Raw genomic sequence first — 18263 nt, forward strand, 5'->3', positions numbered from 1 at the left:
ATCAGAGTCTTAGGCATCCCTCCTTCTGATTTTCATGGGGGAGGGGAGTCTGGGTGGCCAAGGCAGGAGGGAGTGGGCATCCTTCCTACTGATTTTCGCGGGAGGGGGAGGGGGGTTCCGGTCTGCGGCTATTGTGATAGCCGTCCAACATATGTGGAATGCCCTGCCAGGTTCTTTGAGGCTGTGTAGTAGTAAGATGGTTTTAAAGAAATTGTTGAAGGCCCATTTATTTGTTATTGTTAAAGCTTTTCATTCGGCGGCCCTTAATACTTCAACGCTATATGAATTCATTGCTGAATAAGAATTTCCTGATGCGAACGCTTATTATGCTGCGAAATACTGGCCATGAAATTTAAAAAAAACAAAACAATTATTAAATTAAATTTGGAAACAGACTAATGTTTGCAGGTAAAGGCCTTCTGGTCTATCTAGTCTGCCTAGCTACACCAACTGCTAAGCTCATGGAAACAGAGAAAAATGACAGCAGGTTTTCCTACTGTAATGAACCTACAACAAAGGGCTCCTTTTACTAAGGTGCATTAGGGCATTAACGCGCTGAAATGCCGCACGCGTTAGACCGTTAGTTCTAGCCACCTAGCGCGCGGTACAGCGTGCAGTAATATCCTGCATGCGCTAAAAACGCTAGCGCCCCTTAGTAAAAGGAGCCCAAAATGTTGCAATATGTGGGGATTTTTGCTGCTATCTAACACCCTCTTTTATCAAGTTGTACTAGAGGTTTTTAGTCCAGGCCAGTGAGGTAAGTGCTCCCTAAGAAATAATAACCGTTCAGAGTATAATTCAGGTGTGACAGGTCTTTAACCCTTTCAGGACCATAAGGATCGTAGGCCAATTTTTGTAGTTTTGACGACATTTTTATGGTAAAAAGGGCTTGCAGATGCCAAAAAATTGATTTTTTTTTGTGAAATATCATTATTTTTTTAAAAAAAAAATCACACTTCTGGCTTATGGACAGTGTGGCAAGTGAATCTTCTCGTCAATCTGGCAACGACGCTAATGAATGAATGTCGGAACCAGTTTGTTTACATAAAGGCAGTATCATATGGAATCCGTACATATCAAATTTAGAACTGTAGACTATCCCAATCAAAATGTATAGGATTTTAAAGTTATGGGACAAATATGTCCCTTGGTCCTGAAAGGGTTAACACTGCTGTACTGTATTTAGCTGGCTTTGAACTGCAGGAGGGCACTGAGGAACTTCGGCTGCTTTCAGTAGAAGAAAGATGCACATCCAGTAGAAATTGGTGACAATATATTCCAATATCTCTATGACTGTAATGACACTGGCGCCACAAAACAGACCAAGCTGACCGCCAACATCAGCTGTAATAGAAGGAAACAAGAAATCAGAGTAAATATTCTGCCTTGGGAGCTTCTGTTTTGAGAAAATATAAAGATTCACTTCAATTAAAAAAAACAAAAGCAAAAACAGAATTACCAGACTAGTAATAAATGATCTTACACAAGCTAAAATAAATTCAAGAATTGATTTGTTACAGTATGTTTATTTCTTCTTCTAGCACTAATGTTCACTTCAATATAACTTCTAGCACTAGAGTTCGGTGTCAGGTCAAAAGCGCGCCAGGACAAAGGCGCGAGCAGACAACTGAGCGCAGCGTGGAGGCGCGCACCGAAGAAAAAGACTGTTTTTAGGGGCTATGATGGGGGGTGTGGGGGGAACCCCCCCACTTTACTTAATACAGATCGCGCCGCGTTGTGGGGGCTTGGGGGGTTGTAACCCCCCACATTTTACTGAAAACTTATCTTTTTCCCCCCTAAACCCCCCACAACACTGCCGCGATATGTATTATGTAAAGTCGGGGGGGGGGCTCCCCAACAAAACCCCCTGTCGCAGCCCCTAAAAACAGTCTTTTTCTTCGGCGCGCGCCTCCATCTTGCGCTCAGTTGTCGGCGTGCGCCTTTGTCTTCCGCGTTACTGTCTATGAACCCTAAAGTTCACTTCAATATAACTGTACTCTGCCCCTTCTGTTTCCATTCTCCTCTCTAGTTTTTTGGTGGTTAAATTAAGTCAATGAATTTTCTTGGAGGCATTTTTATTAAGATAAGAAATGGGTTTACCCCATCCTTATATGGGTCTTTCCTGTGTGCTAAGCCCATAAAGACCTAAAAGCTGCCATACTGAGACAGACTGAAGCCCAGTATCCTGTTTCAAACAGTGACCAGTTCAGGTCACGAGTACCTAGCAAGATCCTAAAGAGAAAACAGATTTAATGCTGCTCATCCTAGGAATAAGCAGTGGATTTCCCCAAACCATCTTAATAATGGCTGATGGACTTCTCTTTTAGGAAATGAGCCAAATCTTTTTAAACCCTGCTAAGCTAACTGCTTTTACCACATTCTCTGGCAATAAATTCCAGAGTTTAATTAAACATTGAGTGAAGAAATATTTTCTCTGGTTTGTTTTACATCTACTACTTAATAGCTTCATTGGCGCTTTCCTGCTTATATGTACGATGATCCTCATTTTCAACAATATTTTGTGGAACAGTGGGCAGCTTATGCTCATTTTAATGCCGAGCATGCTGCTGACCCGGTCCTTTATTAAGAAGCTTCTAGGCCGGCCCTTCATGGGGATGTCATTGCTTATGTTTACCGTGAAATATTACAAATTACTTCTTTGTTATCTTCTGGGTGCGCTGGTGCGTTACTTCAATACTTGTGTGGATGACGCTTCATTTCCTCCAGGTGCTACAGATGCCCTTATTACTCTAATTCTGAAACCGAGAAAAGATCCTCTGTATGTCAAATCTTATCGCCCTATTTCTCTGCTCAATGTTGATCTAAAGATTTTTGTACGGGTATTGGCAGATAAATTTGCGCTTGCGTAAGCTACACCTCCTTTTTCTTAGATATTTCTGAGCCAGAAACCCAGAGCTCTGCCCAGTACTGTGCGTAGGTTCTATCTACTGGAAAGTTCTTTTTATTATATAGACTTATACCAAAAAAGCATTACAATTCAATACATTACAAAGTGACAGCAGCAAATATCATACAAATACTACAAACATAAACTGACATTTCACTATCCCCACACCAAACCTGTACATATGAAACTAAACATCCCCAAACCCTGTACACAAAATGACTAGAAACCCCCCTCCCTCCCAGCAATAAATAAACATAAATACAAAAACTCAGTTAAAACAAAAACTGTAACACGCGTCAGGGAGGCTGAAGCCGCACCCCTTTCCACAATAAACGCCACTGCTGTTCACTCCTCCTTTTTCTCTCTGCTTCTGCAACTTGGCACACTGCCTGCACCACATCCATCGCCACTGTGTCCGGTGCCAGCTGTCGCTGCCTCAGCGACATCTGGCAACGTGCCATCCAAATGAAATACTTCAGTATGGAAAAAATAATAAAAAAAGTTTCACCATACACCCTCTTCCCCCCACTACCCCCATAAACCCAATCCGCATAACTCAGACTTTCAAACAAACCCATCTGAAACCCCAAATCCCTGGCCACCCTCCTCCCCACCTCAACTGAAAAGGGGCAAAAACACAAAAAATGTTCCATTGTCTCTAACACTCCCTGGCACTCCCCCCTTGGACACTCCCTGTTAGTCACAGGTCTACACTTTAGATTCGCCCGGACATACATCTTGCCATGCAGTGCCAGCCATGCCACATCGAAGTACTTAGGGGGTAGGCGTGGCATCGCCACATAAAGGAGTGCCTGCTGTTGACGTATCCCCGGGCAATCCTTCAGCAGAGGTTCCACCGCATAACACTGGTGCAGCACTCTTTCCATCCATGTCTTCCTCCCCTCCACCACTTCATCCACCGTTACCCTCCAACTCCTAACTAAACGGGCCATGTCCGCCTGACCCGGCATCCCTGCCAAAACCCCCACCACCCGCTTCTTCCCTATTTCCACTCCCCCCAACCAGTCTTTCCAAAACACTGTTCCCCACGTTTGAACACTTTCTACCCATGCCACCCTTTCCTGCTGTCCCTTCACCAACCCCCCCAAATGGAACTGGAGGAAGAGGGAGGAGAAAAAAAGAATGGGGTTCACCATCCCCAAGCCCCCTTGTTCTTTTGCCAAATACGTTACCCCCCTCTTTATTGGATTTAAGCGGTTACCCCAGAGGCACTGAAAAAAAAAGACTATACATTGTAGCGTGCAACCCCTGCGGGAGCAAACACACATAACTAAGGAATAAGAACAAAGGAACCAAATATACTTTCATTAGACGCACCCGTTCCAGAAATGTCAGCTTCCACTGCTTCCAGGCTTTCACCTTCTGCTGCCCTTCCTGGATTTTTCCCTTCCAGTTCTCCATTTGATACGCCTCATCCCCACTGAAGACAACCCCCAGCACCCTAACCCTCCCCTCTGGAGGCAAGAACCCACTTGTACTCTCCACCTCCCATGCCGGATCCCCGAGTTTCAACAAATGACTCTTTTCCTGGTTAATGCATGCCCCTGTGGCACCTGAATACTCTCCCAGTTTTTCCTCCATTCACCTAAACTCTCTATTTGAAGACACAAACACAGAGATGTCATCGGCATATGCCACCACCCTGACCTTTGTGCCTTCCCCCATATCTATCCCTGTTAAACCCCCACCCTTCTCCAGCCGCTGCAGCAATGGATCGATGGCAAATACATATAGCAATGGACTTAAGGGACAGCCCTGTCTCACCCCTTTCCCAATGGAGAAACGCTCCCCCCTCCACCCATTCACCGAGGGAAAGGTTGCTGCCTCCCTATACAGAGTCTTCAACCCCTCCACAAACTGCACAGGAATCCCATACTTTGTAAGAACCCCCCACAAATATTTGTATGGCACCCTATCAAAGGCTGTGGCTTGGTCCAAACTAACAAGCACCCGCCCCCCCTGGGCCCTCCGACCCCTCTCAACTGCCTCTCTTACTGTTACCGCTGCTTCTATCGCCCCCCTCCCCTGCACGCCACACATCTGTGCTGGTGCCAGTACTGATGCCGCCACCTCTCCCAGTCTTGCGCACATCATCTTTGCTAAAATTTTCCTATCTGTATTAAGCAAAGAAATCGGCCTCCAATTTCCCACCCTTGACCCTTCCTTCCCTGGCTTTGCAATCAAAACCAATACCGCCTCCCTCATGGACCTCGGCAGAACAGGCTGACAGCTAAGCTCCGTAAACAGCCGCACCAAGAAAGGTATCATCTGCTCACAAAATGTCTTAAAAAACTCGGCTGTCAACCCATCTGGACCGGGTGATTTCCCTCTGGTCAGGCCGGCTATCGCCCGTCTTACCTCCTCCACCGTCCATGGGCCATTCAGCGCTTCTGCCTGCTCCTCTGTTAACCCTCCCCCTACCCCCGGGGTCCCCTCTATATATTCCTCCCACCCCTCCCTTTCCTCTTGCCCAACTTCAAAGAGCCCCCCAAAATGCTCTCCCATCACCCTCAATATCCCTTCTCGTGACTCCTGCTCCATCCCCTCATTGTCCAACAAACTCCCCACCTTCCGCCGCCTGACCCTCTCTTTGCATGACCTGAAAGGGTCCAGTGAGATGAATGCCCATAGTCCCTCTCCCACACTAAGGACCTATATCTATCGTACTGTAGTGCTTCAATTTTTCCCTTGAGTACCTGAATCCCCTCCCCCTTTTCACCCCCTTCCATCCTCCAATTTAATTCCTTCCTCAGGGCTACCAGCCTACCCTCCCTATTTTGTGATGCCCTCCTACTTATTTTCTTGAAAAAACCCTTGATTCTACCCTTCACAACCTCCCACCATCCCCCCAATGACCCATACAAACTTACAGTAGACAGCTGGTCTGTCCAGAACTCCCTAAAGGCCTCCTGTACACTCTCCTCCTGGAGCCATGCATTGTTGAGCCTCCACAGACCCCTACCCATAACTGGGTTCTTCCCCCCTACCTGTATGCTCACCAAAGCGTGATCTGTAAATTCAACATGCTGCACTTGGGGAGGGTCCTGACAGTCTTCCCTCCTTACAAAAAACCTGTCGATACGACTGTGGCATTTCCCCCTGCCAAATGTAAACCCCCCTTGCTTCCCAAAAACTGTATAAATATCAACCAGCCCTGCCCCCTCCCCCACCTGTTTCAAAAATAATTCATCATATCCTAAAGAAAATTTCCTCCCTTCCCTATCCTCCTGCCTCACCACTGCATTAAAATCCCCTCCCCACAGCACCCTCATGGCCGTGTATAAATATGGTCTGATCTGGGAGATTAGAGCTTTACGCTCCCACTTCCTCTGAGGACCGTAGATGTTCACCAACCTTACCTCCTCTCCCTCCACCCTTACATCCAATATCTGCCCCCTCCCCCCACCCAATTCCACCACCCTATGCACTTCCACCGCCCTGGAGTTAAACAGAATTGCCACCCCCCCCATAAGCCTCCTGGGCTAATACCCAGTATGACGGCCCCCATTTCCAGTCCCTTTTAGCTTTCCACAATAAACTTGGGTGGTCAACCCTTGTTTCTTGCAACATGATAACATCCAATTGTTTGGAAGCCAGGAACTCATAAACCAGAAACCGCTTTCTCTCCGTTCGGAGACTAGCAACATTCAAAGTTGCAGTATTCAAACCGGGACCCCCCATCATGACACTAATTTAGATTTCTTCCCCCCCCTTCTCTCCGCTCCCTTCTTCCATTCCCCTCTTCACCACCACCCCTGGCGGGACTGCCTCGCCCTCCGCCAGAATCAACTCTTCCCCAATTCCTTCCCTTTCCTTATCTTCCCCTTCCTTAATCACATCCCTCCCAACCAGCAAAACATCCCCTCCATCTACTTCTATACCCTCCTTCCCACCCACCTCTGTATTTAGAAAAGCCCCTCCCCCATCCCCTTCCTCTCTCACTGTCTCAACCCGCAACCTCTCCAGAATCACCGCCGGGTATTCCTGCTGCCCTCCCTCCCGACCTTTCTTCCCTTTCCTCTTCTGAGACACCCCACTTCCATCCTCTTCCTCCTGTGCCAATACACTAAACCTATTAGTATCCTCAACCCTATCTCCCCTTTTTTTCCTCTGGTGTTTCTCCACCTTCTTACTACGTACCTTTTCCCATGTACCCTCATCCCCACCCCCACCCTCTCTCTCCCCCTCTGCTTCCTGCACCAGCCCTTCACCCTGCCTCACCTTTTCCTGGCTATCTTCCTGACCACCCTCCTGATCCCGTTCCTCCTCCTGGGCCCGCTCCTGCGGTTCTTCCCTTCCCCCAATATTTTCCTCTCGCCACCTGTTATGTGCAGCCCTCGGACACTTGCTGAACGGGTGTCCCAGACATCCACACAAGTTTCACCGAATGAGGTCACACTCCTCCCCAATATGCCCCTTCCCTCCACATTTCACACACATCAGGGTAGGACACACCATACTTAGATGCCTAAACGATCCACATCGAAAACATACCCTGGGCTGCCCCTTGTAAAAATACAGGCATACAGGTCCTCAGGGATGAAGCCCAACCCCAGAACCATTCTCAACACCCTGTCCTTTGTTGGCATATTCCCCACCCCCACCCACTTCAACTGAACCACATTTCTTCTCTTGAAAATACCCCCCTCTCTCCCTTCCCCGCTACCCCACCCCCCACCACCATTCCCATTCCCTCCACCATCCTCCCTCCTCCCCCCACTCTCCCCTTGCGCATTCCCCCTCCCCCGATTCCTACCCCCCTGTCCCGATCCCCCAGCCATCACATCTGCAAAAGATATTCCCCGTTTAACCCCTTTCCGGGCACCATGCCCATCACCACCAGATCCCCCAACCTCTCCCACCCCCTCCCCAACACCCACATTCACATCCATAGGGATCTGTCCTGCATTCAGTTCTTTCAACTGCAGTTCTTTAGAACAAGGCAAAACTTGCTTTGTCCATTGCTGCCGTTGTGGCAGCACAGCTTCATCACCTACAGCCACCTCCTGCTGTATTTCTCTCTGTAGATTCTCAGGTTCCAGCTCCTGACTCCACTCCACTCCTTCCAACACACTGGAAACACCTCTTTGCTGTACTCTGCACTTTGAATTAGGCTGAGTTCCCTCAGCACAGCTCAGAGAAGACTCCACCCCTTTCTCAGTCACATTCTCAATCACATTCTCAGTCACACAAAAGATTCCACCCACCAGTTCTTGGGAACTCCTCCCCTGAGCTGCATTCTGGGATTTTCCTTGCCGATGGAACTCAGGTGTTTCCAATCCAGGCTGCTGATCAATCACTTTCAAATCACATTCTTCCTCCTCCTCCAAGAATTTTATCAAGTTACTGGGCAAACTAGTCTCAGCTGCCTGCTGTTCCAGCACTCCCTCAGGTGCTTTTATTAAAGTTTGTGGTAGCTCAATTTCTGTTTGTGGTTTCTCAGTCCCTGCTAACACTTGCTCAAACTCTATATGAAGTTTTTCAGTCCCTGCTTGTTCCAGGTAGTTCACTCTTTGTGTGGCTTTCTTCTTCCTGCGCTCCTTTGTCCGCCCCTCCTCCACTCTGGTTTCTGCTGTGTCTGCACTCTTTTCCCAGCTGTACCAATTCAGGCTGTCTCCCAACTATTCTCCAGTAGCCTCTGTGGTAGCTTTTTCTTCCACTGCTGTGGGAGTTTCCTGCACTTCTTCCAACTGTCCTGCTTCTGCACAGGGTTCTTCTGCAGAAACTGCTGCCTGTAATTTCCCCTGGTGTCCCTGCAGCCCTGCCATTCTCTCTCTGTTCCGATACACTTCAGCCATGGGGTTAGACACATCTTTTGTAATACCAGCCATCTCTGTTATGCAGTTCTCCACCTGCCACTGAAGGTATTGTTGTTCTTTCTTATACTTTTTCTTTTGCTTCTCTGGAGCCAGCTTATACAGAGTGGACACCATACGTTGTTTCTTTTGTAAGTCCTGCAGCTTTTTCTCCAGTCCAGCCATCCCCTTAACTGTTAATATGGCTCTTGTGGCCAAATCCATGTCCTTCTGTACCTCCTCCTCCCCACTGAAAATATCCTCCTCTGACCCTTGTGAGTCCTCCATATCCTCCACCACTGTAACAGCCTGGGCTTTCTTCCTGCCCATCTCCACCTCCAACTCCCAGGCCCTGTCAGACCCCTGTTGTACCTTCATGCTCCTTGGTGTCAATTCTGGAACAGGAACCCTTCCTCTAGGAGCTCTGGGGTCTGGCTCTTCTGGCCTCCTCCAGCCTGATGGCCCAGGCTTTTCACCATCTGGTTCCCTCCTTCCTTCCATAGTAGGCCCTCCAAACCAGGACCTTCCCTGGGAAGGGACCCCAGGCTTCATAGCTCTGCCTGGGGCACAGAGCTAGGCCCAGCTCCCACCTTCCACAGGCCTCTGGTTCTCCGTTGCAGCTCTCTCTTCAGCTCCTCTCACAACCAAAGTCACACACAGACTGGTTCCATCTACTGGAGTCTCCGTCAAAGCTCACTCCAGCCCATCTAAACCATCCCAGCCCATCCTCAACTGAATGGCCATATACAGGATACAGAGTGTGCAAGTCTGCCCAGTTCTGGCCGTAGTTCTTCAATATAGACCCATTATTTTCTGATTGGAAATCCTCTGTGTTCATCCCATGCTTTTTGAACTCTGTCACCGTTTCCCTCTCCACCACCTCCCTTGGGAGGGCATTCCAGGCATCAACACCCCTTTCCGTAAAGAAGAATTTCCTAATGTTATTCATGAGTCTACCACCCCCTCGACCTCAAATTAAGCCCTCTGGTTTTACCATTTTCCTTTCTCGGGAAAAGATTTTGTCCTTTCAAATATTTGAACATCTGAATCATATCTCCCCTGTCCCTCCTTTCCTCTAGGTGCCGTCACATGATTGATACACAATTGGTGACCGCTGATAATAGCGCCAGTTAGAAAATCTGGGCCTTTGTGTCCTTTTTCTAGACTTTTCAAGTTATTCATGAGCTGTATATATGGAATAGTATCTAAAGGATTGCTAGGATATTGGAAATCTTAAGTCGTTTGATATTAGATTACTAAAGACCAAGGATGATAATATTAATCAAATTGATCAGCTGTAAAGTAATGCTTGGTTTTTTTAAATGTTATTTTCAAATGTTATACAATAGGTTAACCCAACTCACTCAAGTGAAAATGCTCAAGTTTGCTAAAAAAAAAAAATCATAAATATCCAAACACAAGAGAATAAACTGATACAATATATTCCAAATTATTCAGACCTCATACACCCTGGACATTACTCAAATTTCTTTCATGACCTTAGTGGTCTGATGCATATTCATTTATAGCTGCATGACAAATGGTTGTGTGTTTCTCAAAAAGTACGTATTTAAGAAGAAGCACTTAGCTTTAGCCTGACTGTTACTCAGTTGTTACACTGCTTCGTTTCTTCAGGACAAAAATTCCACTCAGAACAGGCTGTACAATCCAATGGGAATTCTGATTCCACTTCCTCAAAACGAGTCAGCGGTGTTGGAATTCTTCATCATTCCCCACAGATGGAAAGTACTAAATTTTTTCTTATTTTCTTTTCCCTTTATTTATAACTTACTAGCTGATGCCCCGGCGTTGCACGGGTATTTAATTATAGCAATAACACTGTAAATGGATTCAAATAAAGATACTTTATAGTGGTGAATGAAATTATTTTTTTACAGCTTTATAAAAAGTACAATATTCAAATTATAATGTGAAATATTTGACAAAACGAATACAATACAACTAACACAAAACTTGATTATAAACAACATTTTTAGTTTCACCTCCAGGAGCAAGAACATATAAATTCTTGGGTGAAGAGACCCCCAGAACATATCACCCCAGGTAGTGAGGGATCTGCATACCAAGTTTCGTTCAAATCGGTCAAGCCGTTTTTGCGTGATCGCAGCACATACACACATACACACACACATACACACATACATACCTCCGATTTTATATATATAGATTAATAATTTATAGCTTAGTTATAGCTTATTTATAATTTAGATATAGATTTAAAAGTGTATCACTTATCTTAAATCCTTACTGGTTCCCCTTCCCGACGCGTTTCGGAACTCTTTTTCAAGGTCGGGGGAACAAAAGATAAGGGTAATCCTCAACCATATTCTTACTGCCGCTGGAAGTACAAGTGCTTCTTCTTAAATACTGCCGCTGGCAGTAAGAATATGGTTGAGGATTACCCTTATCTTTTGTTCCCCCGACCTTGAAAAAGAGTTCCGAAACGCGTCGGGAAGGGGAACCGATAAGGATTTAAGATAAGTGATATACTTTTAAATCTATATCTAAATTATAAATAAGTTATAAATTATTAATAAGTTATAAATAAAGGGAAAAGAAAATAAGAAAAAATTTAGTACTTTCCATCTGTGGGGAATGATGAAGAATTCCAACACCGCTGACTCGTTTTGAGGAAGTGGAATCAGAATTCCCATTGGATTGTACAGCCTGTTCTGAGTGGAAGTTTTGTTCAGGTTATTTATTGATAGCTTGAAGTGAGTCAAATAAGTTTGGTAGGTCGTTTCTTCAGGGGCCTTGCCACTTCAATCACGCCACACAACAGCCATCCAAATTGTTTTATGTTACGTTTTCTTGGAAATCAAACCGGCACCTATTTTTGTGATCCGGTACTTGTGACCCCAGTAAGGTCATGAAAGAAATTAGAGTAATGTCCAGGGTATATGAGGTTTGAATAATTAGGAATATATTTATATTCTGCATATCCTACAACTCTATGTGGATTACAAATTATTCAGGTACTCAAGCATTTTCCCCTAACTTTCCCAGTGTGCTCCCGCTCTGTCTAATGTACCTGGGTCAATGGGGATTAAGTGACTTGCCCAGGGTCACAAGGAACCGTGTGGGATTTGAACCCCCAACCTCACGGTGTCAAGGCTGTAGCCCTAACCACTACACCAGCAAACCTTCTATTGCCACACAGCAGTGGAAAAGTATGAGCAACTTCTAAATACAGTAAATACTACCATACTGGATTATTCCCTAAGGGACCATGGATGAAAGTTTACCCAAGGCATTCAGTTTAGAAATGTATTTACATTTTTACATAAATCTACAGTTTGAAGATACTTGATAGTATGCTGATGACAGTAAGTTTTATTGTACTAATTAAGAGAATACCCAGGTGCATTACTGAGCCAAAACTGTTGGCCTCTTTTTCCTTCTCCAATTGTCCATACGCTAAAAATATGCCTGGAGGCACCCATCTATAGTAGGAGTGCGGGGTGGGTTCAAACCTCATACTGCACCTTGTGACCCTGGCCAAGTCACTTAGGGGGTCTTTTACTAAGGCACGCCAGCCGATTTAGCACACGCTAAATGCTAACGCGTCCACAGAATGTAATGGGCGCCTTAGCATTTAGCGCACGCTAAATCAGTTAGCGCGCCTTAGGAAAAGACCCTCTTAATCCTTTACTGCCCCAGGTCCATTTGACAGCCTGTGAGACCAAAGGGACACTTAGGGCTCCTTTTACTAAGGTGCGTTAAGCATTTTAGCATGCGCTAATCACGCGCTAAACACTAACGCGTGCATGTTAGTTATGGATGTGTTAGCATTTAGCGTGTGCGTAGATTTAGTGCACGCTAAACACGCACTAAAACGCGTTAGCGCACCTTAGTAAAACAGTTGGTTAGGAAAAATGCTTGGGTACCTGACTGTAGACTGCTTAATATCTCTTATCCAAACAATATATCATATCCCAATCCCTTTTCTCCGTTTACTTGCCTAGCAGCTCTGTTGATGATAATGCCTTCTGCTGCTGTGACATCTTGTAATTCAGGTCATGATATTTAATGTCAATGTAGACAAAATTCTTCCTACAGTAAAATATAAATGACACTAAATCGATAAGAAAATAAGTTACCCCCCTTCCCCCTTTTTACAAAATCATAGTGCGTTTTTTTAGTGCCGGCTGCGGCGGTAATGGCTCCGACACTCATAGAATTCCTATGAGCGTCGGAGCTGTTATCGCCACGGCCGGCGCTAAAAGCCGTGCTATGGGAGTTAATTAGGGAGAAGATTGTCATTATAAAGAATTGCAAGTTACAGTGTCATAGATTTAAAAAAAAAAAAAAAATCAAACTCTTTAGAAAATTATTTAATGGTTATTATGGGGACAAGACTTTAAGCCCCTTTTACACAGCTGCGGTAAATGCACCATAATCCATAGCAATTGAATGGGCTTAGGTGCATTTACTGTGGCACCATCGCTACCGCGGCTTTGTAAAAGGGGACCTTTGACTATTATGTGTATATTTCACCTACATTTGATATACCACCAATCTAATATAATAAAATGCTAGGCCGCGCATGCACACTCCCATCGCGTGCGTCCGTTTTCCAAGCGGCTGTCGGCCCGTGCTGTTTTTTACTCTGCCCTGCTCCTTGCCTGAAGTCCTCTCTCCTCCCCCGAGGCGGATGTTGGACGCGGCGGCTGTCAGCCCATGCTGTTTTTTGCTCTACCCTGCTCCTTGCCTGAAGTCCTCTCTCCTCCCCCGAGGCGGATGTCGGACGCGGCGGCTGTCTCCCCCGAGGCGGATGTCGGACGCGGCAGCTGTCAGCCGTGCTGTTCTTTGGTCTGCCCTGCTCCTTGCCTTACTATATTTTTAAGTTGAAAGACGAGACAGCGGCTCCTCTCAGGATCCCCACCTGCGTCGGAAGTCCGATGCAGTCGGGGATCTTGAGAGGAGCCACCGCCGCTGTGTCTTTCAACTTAAAAATATAGTAAGGCAAGGAGCAGGGCAGAAGATCTTCAAAATGGCCACAACTGCAAAGTTAACATCCTGGTGTCGTGGACTATACCTTCCCTCTCTGCACATACTAACAACAAAAATTCCACTTCAGAACTTCCCCCGGGGTCTTTTTAAAAGTCCAAACACTCTCCTTTTCACTCTCAGGAGGTGAGATGGGAAAGGAACACTTATAACACAGTCTGGAGCATTCCCAATGTAGCCGAGGCTGAAAGGGTTCACCAGGCACGTTGCCATTTGCAATGCAATACAGGAGAGGATAAGCAGTGATGGGGTAGGTTGGTTATGGTTTGATATTTTGTATTTTGCTTATGAGGATATGCTAAGGGTTATTTTACAGCTGCTTTAAATTGTTAATGAGGCCAGTGACTAGACCGTGCAGGGGGAGCAGGAAGAAGGTGACGATGGACAGGGGGGAGGTAAAATAAAGGGGCTGCTGCTGGATAAGGTGAGCAGTGATGGAGTGGTGGAGGACACAGGGGAGGTAAAAGGAAGGGATAATGGACGGGGAGCAGGCAAGGGGTGGTTGTGGACAGCCAAGGAAACCCCCCCCCCCCAAAAAAAACCACAGAAAGCGGCTAAGGAGAGAGAAAAAGAAATAAAGACAGACACACACACACATATATTCTAGCACCCGTTAATGTAATGGGCTATAAGACTAGTAATACAATAATATCCAAGCAGGATTACATTAGTAGTACATTTAATATTGGGGTGAAATGAGGGATGCCTATATTATAAAAATATTCCAAATTAAAATCACATTATAGTAATAGATTCTAAAAAGATAATCATTATTCTGTTAATCTGTGCTAACATACAATGGGGTGGAAGTAAAAAAGAAAATGGGACCAGAGTGAAAATACTGTCCAAGGCAATGACATATGCTAAGAGCATTAAAAGTCATGTTACCAAAGATGTGGGCCAACATAGTGGTACTGCAGGGATAATCAAAAGTTTTACGAGGCTACCTGGACAGAACTTATGCGTTGTGACGATGTAAAACCAGGTCTAAGAGCCAGATTCTGATGCTGCCTAAGTGGCTTTTGAGATTCTCACATGGGCGTCCTATATAGAATAGGCCTAACGCCACAATTCTCTAAACGGCGTCTACCACAAATGAAAAAAGCAACCTTTAACAACCACGCCTATTTGAGATTTAAAATCTAAAGAACAATCACAATGAATCCCCAAGGTCTTAATTTTTTCCATCAATGTCAAATTCATACTGTCACAGGGCTGCCCCTGTTAGCAGTAAGGAATCTTTGCCAGAGGAGGGACCTGATATTAAAAACAGTGAGAGTATCCCTAAGTCTGCTAGCCTAATACCCAAAGCAGCTCCCAGGAATATTCAGAAGTAAAATCTTCCTTTATTGAAACCGCCTCAAACAGTGTCCAAGACAACTAGAACTGGTTTAGCTTTCCCAAACCAGCTATAAGAAATCAGTAGCAGAAACTACATGTCCCAACTGCTGAGAAGGTCCAAACCAAATAATTACCAAATTCCCAGACCTTCTTTGACTACTGTGGAAGGCAGAATTTTCCAGCTTAAAGCAGAAAAGCAGAAGACATCAGATAATCGGATAAATAGTATATACCCTACTGATGACGCGCTATGTGAAACTCGAGTCGAGGGTTGATTCATACTAAGTAGTAGGAAGCTGCATATGAAGAGCTGCCTCGTTTAGTTGAATGTTTATTTTATAAATGCTATTGCTGTTTGACGGTGGCATACTGGGGCTGTAACATTGCTACAATGGTCCCAGCCAGCGACCTCTGCTTATGATATAATTATAGCACTGAGGTTTACAGATCTGAGTACATTACATTAAAAAAATATATATATATACACAGTATATATATTTTAAAGTGGTGAAGGTGTTGCACAATGTCATGGACTGATGTCAAATTTATAAAGCCTGTGTGTTGTTTAAGAATATAAGTCCACTTAAAATCACAGGAAAGTTCAATTACAATACTCCAAAAGTGTTTTGTTTAGAAATAATGGAGTACAAGTAGATAAGAAATGAATTACTAATTTATTTTATGACACAGGTAGGAAATAGATTTGTTAGTAAATGAGATGGCACTTTAAATAAAGATGCATTTTCGAAAGGACGTCCAAGTCAGAATGTTCCAAACAGATGGTATATTGGAATCAGAACTATGTCAAGATTTCCTGTATGTATGTGAGTTGGAAGTTCTTGTGCTAGAGATGTTCAACGCGAACAGCTATTTCACAACCTACAAGGGGCCACTGAAAAGTTCTCAGCCCAACCAAGAAGAGAATGATGTGGAGTCATGAATTTACAAGTTATTCCACACTTCTCTTAATAGTTTTTGTTTCAATGAGGCAATTCCAACTAGTAAATGGGCACAAGTATAGGGATACCAAGTCATTGTGACATCACCAATGAGGTTGGCTCTTAGGCATTGGTGGAATGAGGCATTATGACATCACAATATGAGGAGCTGCTGAAAAGTTCTCAGCCCAACCAAAAAGAGAATGATGTAGAGCAGGGATCTCAAAGTCGCTCCTTGAGGGCCGCAATCCAGTCGGGTTTTCAGGATTTCCCCAATGAATATGCACTGAAAGCAGTGCATGCACATAGATCTCATGCATATTCTTTGGGGAAATCCTGAAAACCCAACTGGATTGCGGCCCTCAAGGAGGGACTTTGAGACCCCTGATGTAGAGCCATGAAACTTACAAGTTATCCCACACTTTTTCTTCCAGTGATATGAGAACTTTTCAGCAGCCCCTCATAGAATGGTGGAAAACAAGGGATATCCATATGGCAGCATTCTTAGAAAATGGCCACACAGCTATCTATGCAGAGCAGAGTTGCAGCCTAGAGATTCGTGCACTGGACTGTAATGCAAAGGACCCAGGTTCAAATTTAACTCTTTTGTTTTGAAATTGTGCGGCCCTTTTACTAAAGTGCAGTAAGTTTTGCTCGGTGGCCTACCCATCTCCCACCTTGCATCCCTCCTCCCTATCCGATACCCCCTGTCACACTCTTGCATCCTACTCCTCCATTCACAGTCCTGACATAAGGACACTCTTCCCCCCATTGGGGGAGGGATGAAGAGGGTGTCTACATGTCAGGTGGGAATCAGGTGAGTGTCCTGATGTTGGGGAGGGGGTATTTATTTATTTTATTTATTTATTTTTAAAATTTCGATACCGTCTAGCTCAGGGGTGGGCAACTCCAGCCCTCGAGGGCCGGAATCCAGTCGGGTTTTCAGGATTCCCCCCATGAATATGCATGAGATCTATTTGCATGCACTACTTTCATTGGGGAAATCCTGAAAACCTGACTGGATTCCAGCCCTCGAGACCGGAGTTGCCCACCCCTGGTCTAGTTCCTAGGCGGTTTACAATATATCCACATACATAATACTTAAAAATGGTACAAAAGAGGGACAAATCATCAGAATTAAAAATCATAGTTAATCCTCGATCAGAACAAGTCAGACCCTATAGGAAAGCATTAACAAACAATTGTGTTTTGAGTCATTTTCTCAAAGTTCCTCTATCAGCGCCTTTCCTTAGCTGCCCTACCATCAAATTCCATAATTTCACCCCAGCACAGCAAAAAGTCATTTGCATAGGTTTCTACATATTTCAGATTAACAAAGCAGAATTTTCAGAACGCAACAATCTTTTGGGCTGATAAGTGGTTATCTTACCCATGAAATACTCTGGAATTATACTATACAAAAACTGATGACAAATCATCACAATCTTATATTGTATTCTAAAAGCCACTGGCAACCAGTGCAGTTGATGAAGACAAGGTGTCATGTGAGCATATTTTGATGTTCTTCTAAAATGGGAGTATGGGGTGAGAGTCCAGATTTGGGGGGGGGGGAGAGATCGGAGCTACGCTGCCACAGCACTTTTCCTGTCAGCAGGCTGAGAGATTACTGATCTTGCAGCCGCACTTACCACCTCCTCTTGAGGTGGCAGTAAGTATAGCTGAGCTATTGGCAGTCGTGACAGCTAGCATGCGGTATTGACCCATGCACTAGGCCAGTGATTTTCAACCGCCGGTCTGTGGACCACTGTCAGTCCGCAGAAATTTTCTGCTGGTCCACAGGGACCAGCATGTCCATCGGGCCCAAGACAGCGTTCTTCAGCTGTGTTGTTAATACAATTATATTGTGTGTATATATGAAAAATGAATGGAAAAAATAGTGTTACAATTAGTACTATTATGGGGGCGGGAGCTGGGGTGGAGATTGAGTGGAGATGGGCATGACTTAGCCCAGTGATATTCAACTGCCGGTCTGCAGACCTGTGCCAGTCCACAAAATAATTATTTTATTTCCGCCGATCCATAGGTGTCAAAAGGTTGAAGAACACTGCACTAGGCATCACTGCTCACCACTCCACCACCAACCAGGTCACACCAATTTCAAGCTCACTCCCATGTTAAGCAGTTAACACAAGATTTTTTTACTTCTTGCTGCTGTTTTTCACACAGGAGAAAGAAGTGCAGATTTGCGCTAATGTCTACTGTGCAGTA

General features: G+C 45.0%; 1 protein-coding gene across 1 annotated transcript in view; it reads right to left on the minus strand.

Annotated features, from left to right (window-relative positions):
• Positions 1-18263, minus strand: part of ASIC5 (acid sensing ion channel subunit family member 5) — a 112198-nt gene that overhangs the window by 37961 nt on the left and 55974 nt on the right. Inside the window, exons 10-11 of the mRNA XM_033958640.1 lie at positions 12707-12798; positions 1178-1344 (exon numbers count right to left, since the gene is read on the minus strand). Of these exons, the coding sequence (XP_033814531.1) occupies positions 1178-1344; positions 12707-12798 (259 nt within the window). The remainder of the gene's footprint in view (positions 1-1177; positions 1345-12706; positions 12799-18263) is intronic.

The sequence above is a fragment of the Geotrypetes seraphini genome, chromosome 1 (genome assembly GCF_902459505.1).
Source record: "Geotrypetes seraphini chromosome 1, aGeoSer1.1, whole genome shotgun sequence".
Lineage (NCBI taxonomy): Eukaryota > Metazoa > Chordata > Amphibia > Gymnophiona > Dermophiidae > Geotrypetes > Geotrypetes seraphini.